General features: G+C 41.6%; 1 protein-coding gene across 1 annotated transcript; it reads right to left on the reverse strand.

Annotated features, from left to right (window-relative positions):
- Positions 1-865: 865 nt before the first annotated feature.
- LOC147903355 (pentatricopeptide repeat-containing protein At5g27110-like) lies at positions 866-8290 on the reverse strand. Its single transcript, XM_087372619.1, has 2 exons — positions 5311-8290; positions 866-993 (listed from the first exon to the last, which is right to left on the reverse strand). The coding sequence occupies exon 1, from the start codon at positions 8229-8231 to the stop codon at positions 5607-5609; it is 2625 nt and encodes an 874-aa protein (XP_087228745.1). The 5' UTR covers positions 8232-8290; the 3' UTR covers positions 866-993; positions 5311-5606.
- Between the last annotated feature and the right edge of the window lie 10834 nt (positions 8291-19124).

Here is a 19124-nt window from a genome sequence, read left to right on the forward strand (position 1 = left end):
TAGGAAACACAAAGGATTCATCTGATGACCAGAGTATTTTTGTAGAGTCAATAGAATAAAAGCCATTTGGGACCCCTGTATATCACTTAGAACCATCGTGCTGTAAATAGCACAATTTTGAAAAGCCTATAGTTGGCCTCAATTATTTGCTCCAATACTACAACATAATTTAAGTCGCTGCCAATTACATGGTGTCTCTAGCACTCGCACAAATTTGTTATTGCAATGATACAACAAGACCAAAGTCCATGGTCGTTTGCCGTCAATCCATTCTTTCAATACAAAAGTGATGCCCGTAGGCCCACATACCACACACATGTGCTTGTAATCATATTGAAAGAATATAAGTTACAAGACAGAATGTAAATTATCATCGATGCAAGGTAAAAGACAGAATGTGAAAAAGAGATGCATAAATAAAGAATTTGACTTACATGCCAATCACATCCCAATGATATCTCTTGCTCCTCGCGAGTCCATGGGATCCATTAGAGTATGCCTTGATGTAGCAAGTCTAGAGTACACTTTGTTGGAAGTATCTCTAACTCAATCACATATCTAACTTACCTTCTACCTCTTTTGCTTTGTTTGAGCCTTTTTCTCACTTGTATCATGTTCTCCTTCTCATTTGTGTAGAGGTCTATCCATTTTTACATATTCTCTGCATTATGTAGTACCAATGTGGGAATTCGCTCTTGAGTTTCATGGGACAATTTTATCTCCCTTCTTTTGCCTTGTAACACACTCACTTGCAAGTGTTGTCACTAGTCGATGGATGTTCTCTTTTTCGAGATTCATGAAAGTCAATAAGGGATTTGTTCTTCAAAAAGCACGATCCCTTCTAGACACAAGGATGGCCTGTTCATGAATCTTTGTTTTATGTTACTAAATATTTGAAAAATGTAGACCCAAAAACTCCATACAGGATGATGAGGATGGCGAGAGGATGGCAAGTGAGGACATCTCATTCACGAGATGCACTAGTATATGCTCCTGTACATTGAAAAAGCTAACTATCAATTCTTTTTTCATTAAACATTAGAGCTCTATACACTCCATCCTCATCCTCAGAAACTCAGCTGGATTTAATTCTCTTGAAACCATCCACCTATGCAATGCACATGTTTGCTAATTAGTCAAAATAAGACATAATGTAAAGTAGTTAAACCAATATATAGAGGCCATTCATCACTGATGCTCGATTACCTCACGACTATCCCTAACCGATAAATGACTTCAAGCAAACCTTCGGTCACAAGCAGTCTTAAATGACCAATGCTAAAATGTGCTGCCATATATATGTAATTGGTTCAAGAATATTCACATGTTTCATATATTACAAGACCAACCTGTAATAGATTATGCCAATCGTGGCTCTTTAAAACACATATTTGATCTTCATTAGTAGACATATATCTAGATGAATCCAGGAACATTCCCAAACTCGTCCTCTAAAAACACAACATAGTGTAGTTTCAATCCCACGCATGGTTGTTAAGACACTCGTGTCTTATGATAAGACACTTAAGAAACGTGTCTTACCTTAAGACACCTTAAGACACTCTCGTGTTTTTTTCTTTTTTTGGTGGGTGGGGAGTATCAACACACATTGAGTTTGACTTAGCCATGCTATCATTGATGGTGACTTTGGATCTAGCGGTGGCAGTGACCTCATAGATTCAGATTAGGATGAATCTTCAGAGATTTGAGTCTTGAGAGTCGAAAGCTTCCTTTCAATTATATGTATTGCGATGCAGTTTTCATTCATGTCACATGTGACAAGATTCAATTATTAGTTTAAACCTTTAAGTACTCAAAACTTGCGAGCTCTTCAGCCGTGAGTCTTAACTTTAACTTTTAAGACTTGAGTGACAAGTCTTGACTCTTAACTACATTGTACAAGTGCATTGTTTCTTCTTGCATTATTTAAGTGTAGCTTATTGTACTTCTAGAATCTAGCAGCTAGCTATGCTAGCAAGTTGTACATTTGTATACTTATACATATATTAATTAAATCTTTATTATTATAACCACAATGACGTGTCTTACGTGTCTTATCTTTAAGACACTTTCGACACTCGTGTCTGAAGCGTGTCTAACATGTCGTGTCTTAAAGTGTCTTATAACCATGATCCCACGATAGTCACTCATAAGATTGAAAACCATAAACTCCATCACGCATAGCAGGGACTAGCTACTATGACATCCCCACTGACGTCATCAACGCCCAACAGTGGGTGTAGACCATAGTATAAAAATATGCTCTCACACATACAAATCCACACACCCACATATACTTGAGCATCCATTTATACAAAGTCTTCGTATTGCATTTCTGTCGGCACTCCGAAGGTGAAGGGCAAACTCAGCCATGACGAAGGCTAGCACTAAAGGAAAAGGCTAATAAAAAAGTAGTCCAAAGTCTCTTCATTCAAGCTACAACTGCTTGTGAGTCTAAACGATTTCATTTTAGTCTCTCCCAAACGGGCATCTAAATCAAGTTGATAGAGCAACGCACCATTTAAGATAGAAAGAACCAGCAAGCTGCAACTTGGCCGAAAACTTCACAAGGTGAAATTTGCATGTCCGCTAATACGGCAGATGCATATACCTAGATGAATCCAGGAACATTTCCAAACTCATCCTTTAAAAGCACAACATAGTGCAGTTTCAATCTCACGATAGTCACTCATAAGATTGAAAACCATAAACTCCATCACGCATAGCAGGGACTAGCTACTATGACATCCCCATTGACATCATCAACGCCCAACAGTGCGTGTAGACCATAGTATAAAAATATGCTCTCACATACAAATCCACACACCCACACATACTTGAGCATCCATTTATACAAAGTCTTCATACTGAGTTTCTGTTGGCACTCTGGAGGTGAAGGGCAAACTCAGCCATGATGGAGGCTAGCACTAAAGGAGAAGGCTAATAAAAAAGTAGTTCAAAATCTCTTCATTCAAGCTACAACTGCTTGTGAAGTCTAAACGATTTTATTTTAGTCTCTCCCAAACGAGCATCTAAATCTAGCTGATAGGGCAACGCACCATTTAAGATAGAAAGAATTATCGCAATACCAACAGGCCGCAACTTGGATGAAAACTTCACAAGGTGAAATTTGCATGTCCGCTAATACAGCATAAGCATATACCTACATGAATCCACGAACATTCCCAAGCTCATCCTCTAAAAACACAACATAGTGCAGTTTCAATCTCATAAGATTGAAAACCATAAACTCCATCACACATAGCAAGGACTAGATACTATGACATCCCCATTGACGTCATCAGCACTCAACAGTGGGTGTAGACCATAGTATAAAAATATGCTCTCACACATACAAATCCACACACCCACACATACTTGAGCATCCATTTATACAAAGTCTTCATGCTGAGTTTCTGTTGGCACTCCGGAGGTGAAGGGAAAACTCAGCCATGACGAAGCTAGCACTAAAGGAGAAGGCTAATCAAAAAGTAGTCCAAAATCTCTTCATTCAAGCTACAACTGCTTGTGAAGTCTAAACGATTTCATTTTAGTCTCTCCCAAACGAGTATCTATATATCCAGTATGGCTACCATTCTTGCAGTTTATTACATCATGGACCATGCATCTACTATTCCATGCGTCTTGGCTCAAGCCTTAGGTGACTGGCACTATAACATGTGGAGCAGCCCAAGACCATCGGCGAGGCAAAAGCCTAACCAGATTTTTTTTCATGTATTCAAGGTGCAAGTAACCGCCAACACTTGTAGATGGTCGAGTTTAAGCATCGGGTCTCCCACGAAGCACCATGGGCTGATGAGGATATCTTCATGAATTACCCTTACCTCCTTGCAACATACAGGGAGACTTTTCATCTTCCCTAGTTCAACTTTGGCAGAATGGGATGTCATGGCATCTAAGGCCCATTGTATGGCTGTCTAGGTGGCAGCCAAGCAGTAGACACCCCACAGCAGCCATTCAAGGTGCAAGTAACCGGCAACACTTGTATATGGTCAAGTTTAAGCGCCAGGGCTCCCATGAAGCACCATGGGTCAATGAGGATATCTTCACCAATTACCCTCACCTTCTTGCAGCACACAAGGAGGCTTTTCATTTTCCCTCATTCCAACTCCAGCAGAAGGGGATGTCATGGACATCTAGGACTGTCTAGCTGGCAGCCAGACAATATACACCCCACAGCAGCCACACCAGCCATGCAAGCTACTATGTGACATACACAGACAGCAGCAGCCACGAAGGCTGCCACGTGGACTGCAGACAGCAAGGACAATACAGGAGCACAGCAAGGCAATGATGCCAGCAGTGCATTGCTGACATCAGCCCTGTCAAGTTGGCACTGTTGATGTGGCAGGTCAGTAACAGCAGGAGCAGGTTAGGTGGGAGTCTGTTCCAGTTGCTTGGCCCACAGACCAGTCCACTGATCTGCCCTAGAGCCTAGAAAATGAGGGACTTCCCTCCTCATTTCATTAGCCCTTCAGTTCCATTCTTCAGCATCAGCTTTCAGCCTCCAGCAGATCCAAGAGGCCCTGCATCAGGCAGAGAGAAGGAGAAGAGGAGCAGCCTGCCTTTCTCCATCTCCATCCTACAAGAAGGTACAGTCCTTTCCCTACAGCATTGTATTTCAGCCTTTTGGCAACAGTGTATCTCAGCCTTTTGGCAACAGTGTATCTCAGCCTTTTGGCAAACAGTAATAAACAATAAATACTCTCTACGGAGGGGAGGACAGTTGCAACCCAATCCTGCATTGCCTTGCATAGACTCACAGAAGCAAGCACATGAGTTTGTGTGCCCTTCATTTCAGTACACATTTCTGCACTTCCAGTTAGATAACGGGCTACAGAGAGAGTGAGTTTATTCCCTTGCCTGTTATACCTACATATTACCTACTTTGGAGGCACTCCCTCGAACACAAGGCTTCAACACGAGGTAACTATGGAGCACACACTCCTTGTGATCTTGCTAGGTCTTCCAACTTGATTTCATTAACATATCTTTGACAAGGGGTGACATTATGGCCATGCACTTAATCATTGCCAAAATCCACATTTGACGAGTTCGCCTCACCTCATAAGACAGCCTTTAGTGTACACCAGAGGCATGTATCATCCTACATTGTTTATTAAATTTATTTACATTAATGTTTAGCCCAAAGCATGGCATTTGTTTCCTGCAAACTTGTCATGTTACGAAATAAGTGGATGTCAAATATCGTCATCCCTACACCTAAATAAATCTATGTGAAGACAAAAAGAAACGTTGCCAAGCAAAAGTCGATGTATGACAACTCACCAATATCACCACATGAACAAATATCATCCTCAATGTGACGGAAACCCCTCTGTTATATGGACAGCCTTAAGATACGCATTTTGCAAAGTTTGTTGGTGATACCAGGGGTAGAAGTTATAAATGCTGTCTTCTCGCTATATTGTCTTCTTCCCATATCATGAAGCACTCCATGTGTGCACTCTGTGTGTCCAACCTCATTCATGAGTGTACTCAAAGTTCGGCATGCATATCCTCCTGTTGAGGAAGTGTCCCTGATACAACTGCAATCTGACACTTTTTCACACCATCATCAATGGTTACGTTTCTCGCTTCACCCCATCTAACCTATCTGTGTTAGCATGGATGTTTGCTAGCAAAATATATGGTGAAGCATTTCTTGGATCTAACTCAAAGACAAACTTTGCAGCATGCACAGCCCGCTCCACATCTTTGTGAACTCGGCATGATGAGAGCAATCTCAACCATGCTGATGGGACATGTTTAAATGGCATACTGCTGATCAGGTCCTCTGCCTCTTCCAATAGTCCTCTTCGCGCAAGAAGATCAATCATGCACACATAGTGCTCCACGGAGGGTTTTATGCCATGGTTTCTATTCATATGGTCAAAGTATTGCCTCCCATCACCAAGAAGACCAGTATGACTGCAAGCAGTGAGGATGCCAATGAAGGTGACCTTGTCTGGCATGAAGCCTTCAGCCTGCATATGACCAAACAGTTGCAGGGCCTCCTTCTCATGCCCATTCTGAGCACACACCGTGATCATGGCATTCCAAGAGACCACATCCCGCTGCGGGATCTCTGTAAAGACTTCCCTTGCATCATCTATGCTCCCGCACTTGCCATACATGTTGACAATGGCATTCCCAACAGCAGTATTTGACTCCCACCCATAGCCAGCAACAGTAGCATGGATGAGTCTACTCTCTTCTAGGGCTGCCACACAGGCACATGCATCCACAAGGCAAATAAAGGTGATCTTATTTAGCTCAAGGCCCTGGGCATGCATTTGACCAAACAATTGCAGGGCCTCTTTGCCATGCCCATTCTGGGAACAAGCAGCAATCATAGCATTCCAGCAGACCACACTACGCTGTGGCATCTCTGCAAATGTTATACTCGCGTCATCTAGGCTCCCACACTTGCCATACATATTGAGGAGGGCTGTCCCCACAACCACATCTGCCTCCCATCCATTGCCTGTAACAGCACCATGGATCGTTTGACCCTCTTCTAGGGCTACCAAACTGGCACATGCATCCACAATGCACACAAAGGTGATCTTGTTTGGTTCGAAGCCTTTGACCTGCATTCCAACAGACAGTTGCACGGCCTCCTTGCCATGCCCATTTTGGACACATGCAGTGATCATCGTATTCCAGGAGACCACATCCCTTTGCTGCATCTCTGCAAACACTGCCCTAGCATCAGCTAAGCTCCCGCACTTGCCATACATATTGACGAGGGCATTCCCCACGTCCAACTCCCATCCAGAGCCGATAACAATAGCATGGACCACTTGACCCTTCTCTAGGGCTGCTCCACTGGCACATGCATCCACAATGGAGAGGAAGGTGATCTGGTTTGGCACAACACCTTCGGCCTGCATTTGACCAAAGAGTTTCAGGGCCTCGTTAGCATTCGCATGCTGAGCACACCCAGCGATGATGGCACTCCAGGAGACGACGTCCCGAAGTGGCATCTCTCCAAACACTGCCCTTGAATCCTCTAGGCTCCCGCACTTCCCATACATATTGATGAGGGCATTTCCCAAAACTGCGCTCAACTCCCACCCATAGCCAGCAACTGTGGCATGGATCAGTCGGCCCTCGTCTAGGGCTGCCACGCAGGCACATGCATCCACAAGGCAGAGAAATGTGATTTTGTCTAGCGTGAGACCTTGGGCCTGCATTTGGCCAAACAGTTGCAGGGCCTCCTTGCCGTGTCCATTCTGAGAACAAGCAGCGACCATGGCATTCCAGGATATCACATCCTGCTCTGGGATCTCTGCAAACACTGCCCTCGCATCATTGAGGCTTCCACACTTGCCATACATACTGACGAGGGATGTCCCCACAACGACATCTGACTCCCATCCATTCCCAACAACGGTAGTATGGACTACTCGACCCTCTTCTAGGGCTGCCACACTGGCACACACATCCACAACGCAGATGAAAGTGACCTTGTTTGGCTCGAAGCTTTCAGCCTGCATTCGACACAACAGTTGCAGAGCCTCCTTGACATGCCCATTCTGGGCACACGCAGCGATCAAGGCATTCCAGGAGACCACATTCCGTTCTGGCATTTCTGCAAACAACGCCCTGGCATCATCCAAGGTTCCGTTTTGGGCAGACGCTGAGATCATAATATTCCAAGAGTACAAATCCCGACAGGGGATATTGTCAAACACAGCACGTGCATTCTCGAGGCTTCCACACTTGCTGTACATTTGGACGAGAAGGTTGCTCAGGAAGCCGTTGCCATCATATCCACACCTGGTCATATGTTCATGCAGACGTTTTCCCTCAGAAAGGGCCTTGGCGCTAGCACAAAGCCTCAAAAGCGAGGCATAAGTAGCATCATCGGTCTCTGGGCTGAGCTGACGGAGGACGTGTGCAGGCAAGCTTTGAGGACAGCAGGTTTCAGGCTGTGTGCGACAGGCCTTGCTGGGACTGAGCTCCCTGAGCACCCTTTGAGCAATCCACCAATTGCGGGGTAGCTTGGATGCGATCTTGTTGGAAGAGGGAACAGGCGACGAACCCAGGAATTTGCCATGGTGCGTAGCCAACTCGATTTTTGTATTTGGGCCTGGCTGATCCAAGACATTAGTGCTTGTAGGCGAGCAACATACTAGCCCATGCTGAGGCATGCACCATGACGACGGTAAAGAGGAAGAAACACAACAGAGGCTCAGCAGCATAAGTTCACGTTATTGCCAATGAGCCAGGCTCATTAATCTACATAATGCTAAAGATTCTTCCAACTAGAAGAACTTTTAGCTTTTTATTGAGAAGAACCTCCACATACACACCCAGGGTACTCTCTGGCTTATGTAGATTGCAGCTTGAAGTGAGTTCCAGCCCAGGGGCTGCTTGGCTGCTCAGGATTCTGTTTAGGTCACCCCATACGGAACACTATTGGCACTTTTAATTTCACTACAATGCAAAAAAACCAAAAAAAAAACTTGTATTTTCCCAAGCTAGACACGTGGATAGTGAAGGGTCAAAAGTCGTGAATTTCTTGAGCATGTTAAAATGCTTAATTTCTTGATTAGGTGGTTTAGTTTCTACCTCACATAATCATCCATGTGTTCCACTATTTTTTAGATGATAAATAGATGGCTTATTCCCAAGTATTTTTAGCATTGCCTCCCTAGAGGTAGTGCCATAGTGGAGGATTGAAACTCCTTTTGTGATTTTCCACGAGCAATTTTTCAAAATTTTACTTAAGTTCTTTGTTGGAGAGCATCCTACAAAAATTGCCTTTTAATAGCTCAACTCCCTTTGAAAAATCATTTGCTTTCTCTTCTGCATCCAAAAGCACTTGCTTTATAAGTATACGAGAAGATAGTGCCCACGCGCACTTGTGCACTCTTGTATTATTAATGTTGGTGCCTTCATCCTATGCAAAGTTAGACATCAATGCATCACACACACACACACACATAATGCATATGTACATAACATACACATGTATCTTTCAAGTTCGAAACATGAAATCACTTGACACGAAAAAGAGAGGTATCATTCTATCTAAGACACTCAATGCTTTCTTTATGAGACATATAATAGGATACTCCACACACTATCCAAGTCACCCTTTATGAGAAAACCCCAGCACTCTTGTGTGTTGATTTTATAAAAGACCCCATTGAGGATACTCAAGTAGAGAAGGTAGGAAGGACTTGTGAAAGGGTATGACAAGGAAAATGCTATATTATATTTAAGCCTCTTACAAATAAAGGTGGCACCTGACATGATCAATATATTGTCAGGTTGTTATAACACTTAGATATAACACCTTTGAGGGTAGTCAACGAGTAGGCCATGAGGGACTTCTACCTTTCTATGTATAAGGTAATTTAAAAGGGGCATTAGAGGTATCCAGCTCACATACACAAAGAGCATATGCTTGGGAGCTGAACACATTGTGCATGATAGCATTTTGTTGCACAACCTGTTATCAACATTTTCCAAGATATTGCTTAGTTTCACAGGGGGAATGGAACAAGTCTAAGCGAGTAGACTGCCTTGCCTAAATAACGAGCGGATTGCCCCAAAAATGGTAAGTGGTTCACGATCAATTTTTTCTTTATATCTAAGTTATCTCATCTGTCTTCTTTTAGTCCCACCCCGCACCCCTCCCTCTTCCTACACTAAATCGTATGGTTTGTCATCCCAACCACATTGTCTTTCCATTATCTTCTCTCTCCAATCTCTTTCTCTCTCTCACTCTCACTCTCTTCCTAATGGATCATATCATTATAATGCTCCAAAAGATCATGATGAAATAATTACAACATTCTAACGATATGTAAAGGCAAAATTGTCATTTCCCAAACTCCCCTCCTGACCTCTCGATCGAAAGTGTCCTAACCCTTGCAATGCATGACGCTTTCCTTTGACAAACCCCTCTACATATATGTTTTTGTCACTCATTTGCTGGACGTGAGCAAAAGCATACCAACACAGTCATTGTCAGTATGGCCTTTAAGGGGTCCCCTTTATGGGCAAGGGACATACAGACAGACCAAACACAAACCATCCCACTCATCTCACAATCAGAAACAACCCTATGCTCTTGCAAAGAGGACACTAGAAAACCATGAAGTAAGCACAACATTCTAAGAATAATGCAAAGGGAGCAATATCATTCCCCAAACTCTAATCCCAACCTCCGGATCAAAAGCGTCACTCTAACCCTTGCAATTCATGACATTTCCTTCAACAACCCCTCTACATATGAGGTTTTGGTCACTCTTTTGCTACACTAGAGCAACATAAAAGCATACCAACCAAGGTCCTTGTCTATATGGCCCTTGAAATTTGTGACACTTTCCTTCCACAGGCCCTTGCAAAAGGGGAAAGGAAAACTGATCGAACCAAAAAAAGTTAGCAAGAAAAAGCAAGCGAGCTAAAGAAAAACAAGCAAAACAAAACAATGATAGATTGATAAATCCCCTATTTTAGTAGCAAAAATATCTAAGTTCTTCAAAAGTCCATGAGAGAGTTGGACCTATGTCATTGCCAAGGCATCATTAGTAAAGAAACACCCTATCTTCGATCACTTTTCCTTGCTCGCTTTTTGTAATCCTCCATAATCAAGTTCTCTTTCTCTACCAATGTAAATGAGATTGTTAATGAAACCTTCCACATAAGTCAAAATTTCCTAGGACTTCTTGAATGGAATAGTCCACATTACATGCATATGCAAACGCTTGGTTTTTGAAACTCTATTCGCTCTTAGGACAAAACCCATGTTTTTGTGTTCTTGCAAAAACATCCCTCCCCAATGACTCACTCTTACATCCCACCAATCCAAAAACATCTAAAGAGTAAGTACATCCCTTTCTTAAAAATGAATTAAATTCCAAAACAAATCAATCTTTGATTATAGAAATCAACAGTAGAAGCCAAAATAGACAACATATTTACATGGTCCATATTTCCTCTAGATTTGATGCAACAAATCGGCCAAATTTTTAATGCGCTCCTTGTTTTGGCTCAAAACATGAGAATCATGATGTCCTGTATCTTTTGATTTGCAAATCCTAATGGGGTCATGTTACATATCGAAATCAAATGGCAAGGAATGACTTAGATTATTATCATGACCTTTTGCACCATTTAGTAAAATTTCATGCATCAAAATGTGAATTTAATAGAATTTTAGCGAGTTTCTTGCACCAAATTTAGAGCAAGGCTGCCCGTAAATAGGAAGCATGTTAGAACTCTATCTACACATCGGGCCAAATACAATCAATTATTTTCTATGCAAGTTTATCTGATGAAAATATATAGAACACTTTGACCAAGGTAGACTTTCAATATTATGTTATGATCATGTTCAATGTTGAAGTTTTATCAAATCATGTACTTCTAGTTGTTGGTGGCCAAACCATTTCTATGCAAGTTCATATTATGAGAATAATTAATATTATGACTTTAAATGTAGACTTGCAAGCTTATGTTATAATCATCTTCAAAATTATGGTGATACCATAAATCTTTATTAACAATGAGTACATACATATAGTGAGGTTATGTTTTTATCAAATGATGTACTTCAACTATATGGTACCTGTTGATAGCCAAACATTTATATTCAAGTTCATCTCATGAGAATATAGAAAACTATCACCAATGTACACTTGCAATATTATGTTATAATAATCATGTTCAATGTTGAGCAAGCACTATATATATTTATTAATATGAGTACAAAAATACAATGAAATTATGTGTTGGTAGCCAAACCATTTCTACTTCGCTCGCTTTTTCTCACTCACTAGTTTGGTCTTTCTCGGTTGATATCACTCGCCTGATCAATTGCCTCTTTCACAACCACCCAAGAGAGCCAAAAGGGCCCAACAGAGTTCTCAAACAAGCCTAATTTCATACCGAATGTTTTTTCACACTTGGCAATATGCAAACAAATATGAAAAAAATAATAAAAAAATATGCAGGACAACAAACAGAATTTTCGGAACCAATCTAGGGAATTTTGGAACCAGTCTAGAAAATTTCAAAACTACTTCGATCTTATCATGGAAATTGGTTCATAACTCAGTAGAACAATTTTCAAATTTTGTTTTTCACTCCAAGAGAGAGCTTAAAGATGAAAAAATTCAATTCTCAAGCCAAAAATGAATTCTGTAATGTTCTAGAATTTTTGCTCACCATATTTCAAGTCAATCTAATAGTTTTCGTGTAGAATATTTAGAGATTTATTGCAAGAAAACAAAATTCCAGCAAAAAGAATTCCAAGAATCCAAAATTTGTAATTCGTATTTTCAAGATACACTTTTGCTTAAATTTTGCAATTGGCAATGTGACACCTATCTCATGTCTACTACGTGCCAATGCAGTAAATACATAATCGTTGATTTATGGTTCTATGTTCTCATTTTGTATGATTATGATTGGATGCTATTATATTTTATTGATTCCCAATCGTGGCATCATGTTGCCATAAAATGGTAGCACACATATGCAATTACATTTTATTTATGCACAATAAAATTTTCCTTTCTTGTTTACTAGATAGCTATGTGTGGAGGTAATTGGAATCTGGGTAGTGTACCAAGCTCTTCTCTCTATTTCTAGCAAGTTCTTGGATTCATGAGATGTTGCATCATGAGGAGAGTTTACTGGATTCCATTACATTGAACTTAAAATTAATTTGTTGGGTTAAGGTCAAGATTTTTTACCAAATTCCTATCCACCAGGATTGCTAGTGATAATTGAGCATAAATATGTCACAAAATACTTTGCAAATGTGCACTCAATCTAAGGTTGAGAGTGATCAATCTCAAAATACACTCATAGCATGAGATATGAAGGGGTGTGGAGGGCACATGATCTTTGCATAAGGGAATGAAATGCGTTATGGTTCTGCTTGTATGTTTCCCTATGAATGGATGTCTCTTGTTCTCTTTCTTCATTATTAAGGTGCTTTGTATACCTTTAACAATCCTTGCTTCCCAACCTTTCCACTCACTTCCAAGAGGCCCTACTTGATTTGCAATTCAGCACGAAGTTGCTCCATGCCTTGCCAAGCCTATAAGTGGAGTTTTGAGAGCAAAAAAGAGGCTAGAAACTACTTTGTAGCAACCAACTTACCTCCTTGGAAAATTACAATTGGTTTTCTTGCATTAGTGGGCTAATTCTTGATTTTGTGGAGCCTTTTCCCAAGGCAATCTTAGTTGTAAATCTATTTCTACTTCCCCTAGTCTGAAATTCTATGTGAGCTTGTTGATTTCCTATGTTCCACACTTGAGACAAGCCTTGAGGTAAGTGGAATTCATAAATTCTACTAAAATCACAATTCAATTTCAAGCTGTTATCTTGGGTACTATTAGCCAGAAAAGAAATCAAGACTAGAGGCTAGAGGCTAAGCATGGCGATGCTCGAGGGCCATAGAGGAAAGGAGAACGTGAGGGCGAAGCGTTATCATGGGAGGGGAAAAGGAATTAGAAGGGGAGGGAATGAAGAGGGAGACTATGACACAAGGGGAAAGGGAGAGGGGGAAGAGAAGCATGTACGTGATGGGAGGAGGAATGTAAAGATGGAGACATCAAGGGAAGAGGACCATGCTTTATTTTGAAAGGAAGAGAAGGGAGAAATCAAAGTACTAGCTAGGTGGCTTTACAAGAATGAGCGTGTCCCATCAAGGAATAGCCCCCTCCTTTTATAGCCAAGAGAGGGGGTCTCTCCCAATAAATGCATCCTCCTACATGCATGGTGTGTGTGGAAAAGTCTCCCATGTGGGCTAGGCAGTTACACACTCTCAATTGTGTGCGACAACCCTTTGCCTCATTTTTCCACATAAATCAAGCCCCATATCTCAAGTCTATGATACTCCCTTGGTCTCTTCCCAATTTTATAATACGTTCAAACCTCTAGGACGACAAGTGGAGGGTTGGCACAAGGAATCTTGCCACCTCATCCTACTTTCCCCATTATTTAACTTGCTCTCTTGGACCTTCTATACCTCCCCCACATGGGCCTATCCTATATGGAGGGAATAACCCAATATAATATCCATCTCCACCTATTTTATATTACTTCTCCCATGGACTTTGAGTACTTCTCCCATGGACTTTGAGCCATATCTCACTAAATGCAGTCTAGGTGGAGGGGTGGCACATGGAGGAGCCATGCCACCTTACATTTTATAATATTACTACCATGGATCACACCTTATGGGTCCTCTTATGTGGAAGGGTGGCACATGGTCATGCCCTGCCACCTCAACCCTGGGCCCTATGCACTCCATATTTTATTATACTATTGCCACACATACAAGCACACACACATATTTATGCCTTTTTCATTGGTCAAATTTATCCATAACAGTACACATTTGAGAAGGGCCTTGAGAAGCCCCACTTGTAAGGCTATAGGGTTGACCCCCTAAGGTTGTAGGGTTGGGCCCCTAGGGTTGTGGGTTAGCCCATATAGGTAGGCTGGTCAGCCTTGCCCCTTGTTGGCCAACTAGGAGGTTGGGGGGCTATATATAGCCCCCCCAACATGTGTTTTTAGTAGTTCATTCTGGTGTTGGCAGAGGAGCAGAGCTAGCCCAATATAGCACCTCATCAGGAGTAGGGTTGTGGAGTAGTCCTTACACTCCTTATGCCTCCTTTTGTTGTGGTTGTTGAACTATCTAGTTGAGCTCTTGAGTAGCCATTTGGTTCTGATGTTTTTCCCTAGTTGTAGTAGGGTTTTCTCCAGAGATCACTTGCTGTCCTCCCATGCCTCTGTCCTTCTCAGGGTGGTGTGTGTGTGAGGCATGCTCTCTCTCTCTCTCTCTCTCTCTGTGCATTCATTTCCGCTGCACTTCTCATAGCTTCATCATGCAAATCGGGGAAAGGAGAAAGATTGCTTTAGATAAGATTGCAGAATATCGCTTTAATTCATCAATTTGCAAGACCAAAATTGAAATGTATAATATTGCTTGAGAAAAGATGAACACGTGATTAAGGGGCCAAGACAAGGCCCCCCACTTATCAAGGCTCTTTATTACAATGAGATACAAGACCAAGGTGTTGAAGTAAATCTTATCAATGCCTTCCAAACTTAAAACCACATTGAAAGGACTTACACTAAAACCAAAGCTATGTATAAGACATGAAAATGAAGCTCAAGGCTGCACAGTGAGCCTATATACATAGAAAATGTCTCAAGAATATTTTGAGAGCTTTTTAGTCAAATTTTAGGCCTTTTGGACTGAGTTTTCTTGACAAATTACATGAAAAATCTTATAAAGATTCTCATCCAAGAGTAATGGATAATATTTCTTGCAGTGATTTTGTGGGAACAATTTTTGCAAGAATACAAATAACATTCTTTTTTATTATGACCAAAATGAGAGGGCACGGGCACAACAGAAGCTAAGAGGGAGAGGAAGCTCGAGAGACACATGTTTTGGTGGGTGCATCAACACCGTGATCTTCAGCATATCCATATCTATATAGTTTGAGTATACACAACCAGGGTTAGGCACAGGGGCCTTTAATCCCATAACTTCCCACTTAAAGGCCAATCTGCCTTTAAGGAAGAACAACCAATGGACATACTATCCAATTCCCATCAATACATGACAATACTCATACCTCTAACTAGGTAGACTCTTTGTCAGCATATCTATAGGGTTGTCATCTGTATGAACCTTGACAAGATCTATGCACTTGTCCTCAAGACCCTACCTGATGAAATGGTACGTGTTTGGTCTTTGCATGAAAGACCAGATTCCCTGCTAGCTGTATAGCACTCATGTAATCACTATGCAATGTCGGTACACCTATATGAATCCCCAAATCTCCCACTAGCCGATCAAGCCATATAGCCTCCTTGTAACCCTCCGTGGTTGCAACGTACTCAGCCTCTATGGTAGACAAAGTAACGCACTTCTGTGCGCGAGACATCCACAACACTGCACCACCTATAAAGGTGAACACATACCCGGAAGTGGATCTCCTGCTATCCACATGCCTTGCATAGTCTGAATCTGTTTACCCAAGTACGCGCATCTCTCCTATGCCAAAGTAGATGCACATCTCCTTGGTACCCTTCATGTACCTCATGATGCATTTAACTGCCTCCCAATGCCTCTTTTCTGGACTAGCCATGCCTCTTTCCTAGATTATACCGGCTAAAAACTCCCACTATAAATGCAATGTCTGGTCTAGTAGCTATCATGGCATACATAAGACTCCAAACCAGTGATGCATAAGGAAGCTTGGCCATCATGGCCCTCTCCTCATCTAATTTGGGACTATCTGCCTGACTCAGTTTCACATATGGAGGCAATGGAGTACTTACTGCCTTCCCCCCCTCCGTATTGAAACACTCCGATACTTTTGTAGCATACTCCTTCTGTGAAAGCCAAAGGAGTTTCCTACTCCAGTCACGCATGATGCGCATACCAAGAATATGACCCAGAGGCCCCAAATCCTTAATGTCAAAGTCTTCATGCAACTTGGCCTTGAATGCATCCAGCTCATAAGTGTTCTTGCTAGCTTAGATGGCAATGCTTTCTTTCCATGTGGCAAAGAAACCAAGTCCCAAGTCTTATTTTTCATGAGTGAACTCATCTTTGATTGCATAGCATGCTCCCACTTGCATTGATCCTCGTGCATCATAGTCTCTTTATTGTAAGAAGGCTCCCCAAAATCAGTAAGCATCACATAGTCTGCCCTTGGAATAAATCTATCAGGTAGTCTAGATATTCTAGTTGATCTTCTCAAGGGAATTTCAGCTTGCTGTCCCGTGTGCATATCAGCCACATTTGGCTCATCATTTCCACCAATAGATGATCCATCATCTGCCCTTGATTGTGTACCTGTGGGAGTACCTGGCGGCACCATTTTTTGCACATTCGGTGCATGGACAGCTTGCTGCCTATCAACATACGTAGGTGGATTCACATCGTGGAAAGTAATTCTTCTCATTCCCACATCCCTTAAGGGTGTCCTATGCATCTTCTTCTCATTAAAGACCACATCATGGGTTCATATGATCTTCTTTGCTTCTGGATCCCAGAGACGATATCCCATCTATCCACTTTCCCCATAACCCAGAAAGATGCATTTCCTAGAGTTAGGATCTAGCTTCTCCCGAAGCTCTTTTGGCACATGTGCATATGCCTCACACCCAAATATACACAAATGAGAGTAAGAGGGCTTCTTGCCACTCCATGCCTCTTCAAGAATACCACCATCCAAACTCTTACTAGGTTATCTATTGATCACATGCATTGTAGTCTTCATTGCCTCAGCCCAAAAACCACCAAGAAGACTTGCATTGGAAAGCATGCATTGCAACTTTCCTAAATGGTGTGGTTCATCTGTTCTGCAACTAGATTCTACTCTAGAGTACAAGGGGACATGAGATCCCTCTTGATCCCACGTGTATCACAGAAATACTGAAAGTCATGAGAGAGATACTCTCCACCATTGTCAGTCTGTAGGCATTTAAGCATTCTATATGATTGATTTTCAACCAAAGCCAGCCATTTGATAAATGCACCAAATCAAGCTTTTCAAGCTAGCTCTTTCCCCTTCTTTTACGGGTTCATTTAGTCGGCTTCCCATAGAGACAATGCTCACAAAATCCAAAGTCAGAAAAACTCAAATGTGGTACATAACCCAAATGGCTAAGAGTTTCATTCCATTATGGCTCATGTTCCCGAACCGAAAATGCCACAAAAAAGTACTTGGCTTCTCGGTTATTGCAACAACATGATCATACATCCTTGATTACATGGAATACAATGTCCCACACTTGGCACGTCTTGCCAAAACCATAGAGTCCTTATGAATTTTCCAACTCCGAAAACCAAAGGTGGTCTGAAAACCAGCATCATCTAGCTGACCCGCTGAAATAAGACTCTTGGTCAGCTTAGGCACATGCCTCACATTTTTCAAAACAAATGCAGACCCATTTGCAAAAGAAAACTTTGTCACCTGCTCCCACTACGTTACATGCATAGTTATTTCCAAGATGCACACAACCTGTCTTTCCACTATCATAAGTGGAGAACCATTCTCTATGGGGAGGAACATGGAATGAAGTGCCAGAATTCAAATCCAATCCTTGGAATATGCATCATCTGAAGTGGTAAGCAAGTCTACAGGTAGACTAGACATGAAGAGAATGTCATTGTCACTATTATCAGTGACTGCATTGATCTCCTTGATCTTCATTTTTCCTTTGGACTCTCTTCCTCCTTATTTGCACCCCAATTTGCATTCTTTTTCTTATCCTTTTGCTCTCTTTTCAGCTTGTAGCAATCCTTTTTCATGTGGCCCTTCTTACCACAACGGTAACACTCAATGCTTTGTGCCCTAGATTTGCTATGAGACTTTGTTCTTTCTTGGGACTTCCCCCTGAACTGTGATATGCCCCTTTGCACATTTAATGTTGCATTCTACTTGTTGCCATCCATAGACTTCCGTCTAATCTCCTCAGCCAACAAGATACCCACAACATCATCAAACTTTAGTACTCCACTAGGTGCAGAGTTACTGAGAAAGCAGCTATATGAAAGGTATCCCATGAGAATGGCAATGAACACAAAAGGAATATGTCCTTAGTCTCCACATCAAAGTTCATCTTCTGACTGGCTGAAAATAATATTGAATTCATTCAAGTGAGAAGCAATGGAGACCCCTTCCTTCATCTATAGCTCAAACAACCTCTTCATGAGGTATAAACTTTATTAGAGGCAGTTTCCTTCTCATAAGTGGCACATAATTTCTTCCATAAATCTTTTGTAGTCTACTCATTTACTATTGTGAAATAAACTGACTGTGCAAGATGAAGACTAGTAGTAGAGTTTTTTAATCCATTCAACTCATTCCAATCATCCTCAGACATATCTGCAGGCTTAGCTTCCTGCCAAGGGTTTAATCTGCTTCTTTTGAATAAGCACATCCCTTATTTGTTCTTTCCACAAAGAAAAGTTTGTCCCATCAAACTTTTTAATGCTAAAAAACTCCTTTTCAGACATGGAAGAGGAGGCCATGATGCAAATAAAGCAAAATCCCAAATGCTAGTGCTTGCAAGAAAGAATCACACCAAATACTAGGTGC

This window comes from Dipteris shenzhenensis, chromosome 3 (assembly GCF_047967505.1).
Source record: "Dipteris shenzhenensis isolate YYH24624 ecotype China chromosome 3, Dip_SZ_1.0, whole genome shotgun sequence".
NCBI classification, from domain to species: domain Eukaryota; kingdom Viridiplantae; phylum Streptophyta; class Polypodiopsida; order Gleicheniales; family Dipteridaceae; genus Dipteris; species Dipteris shenzhenensis.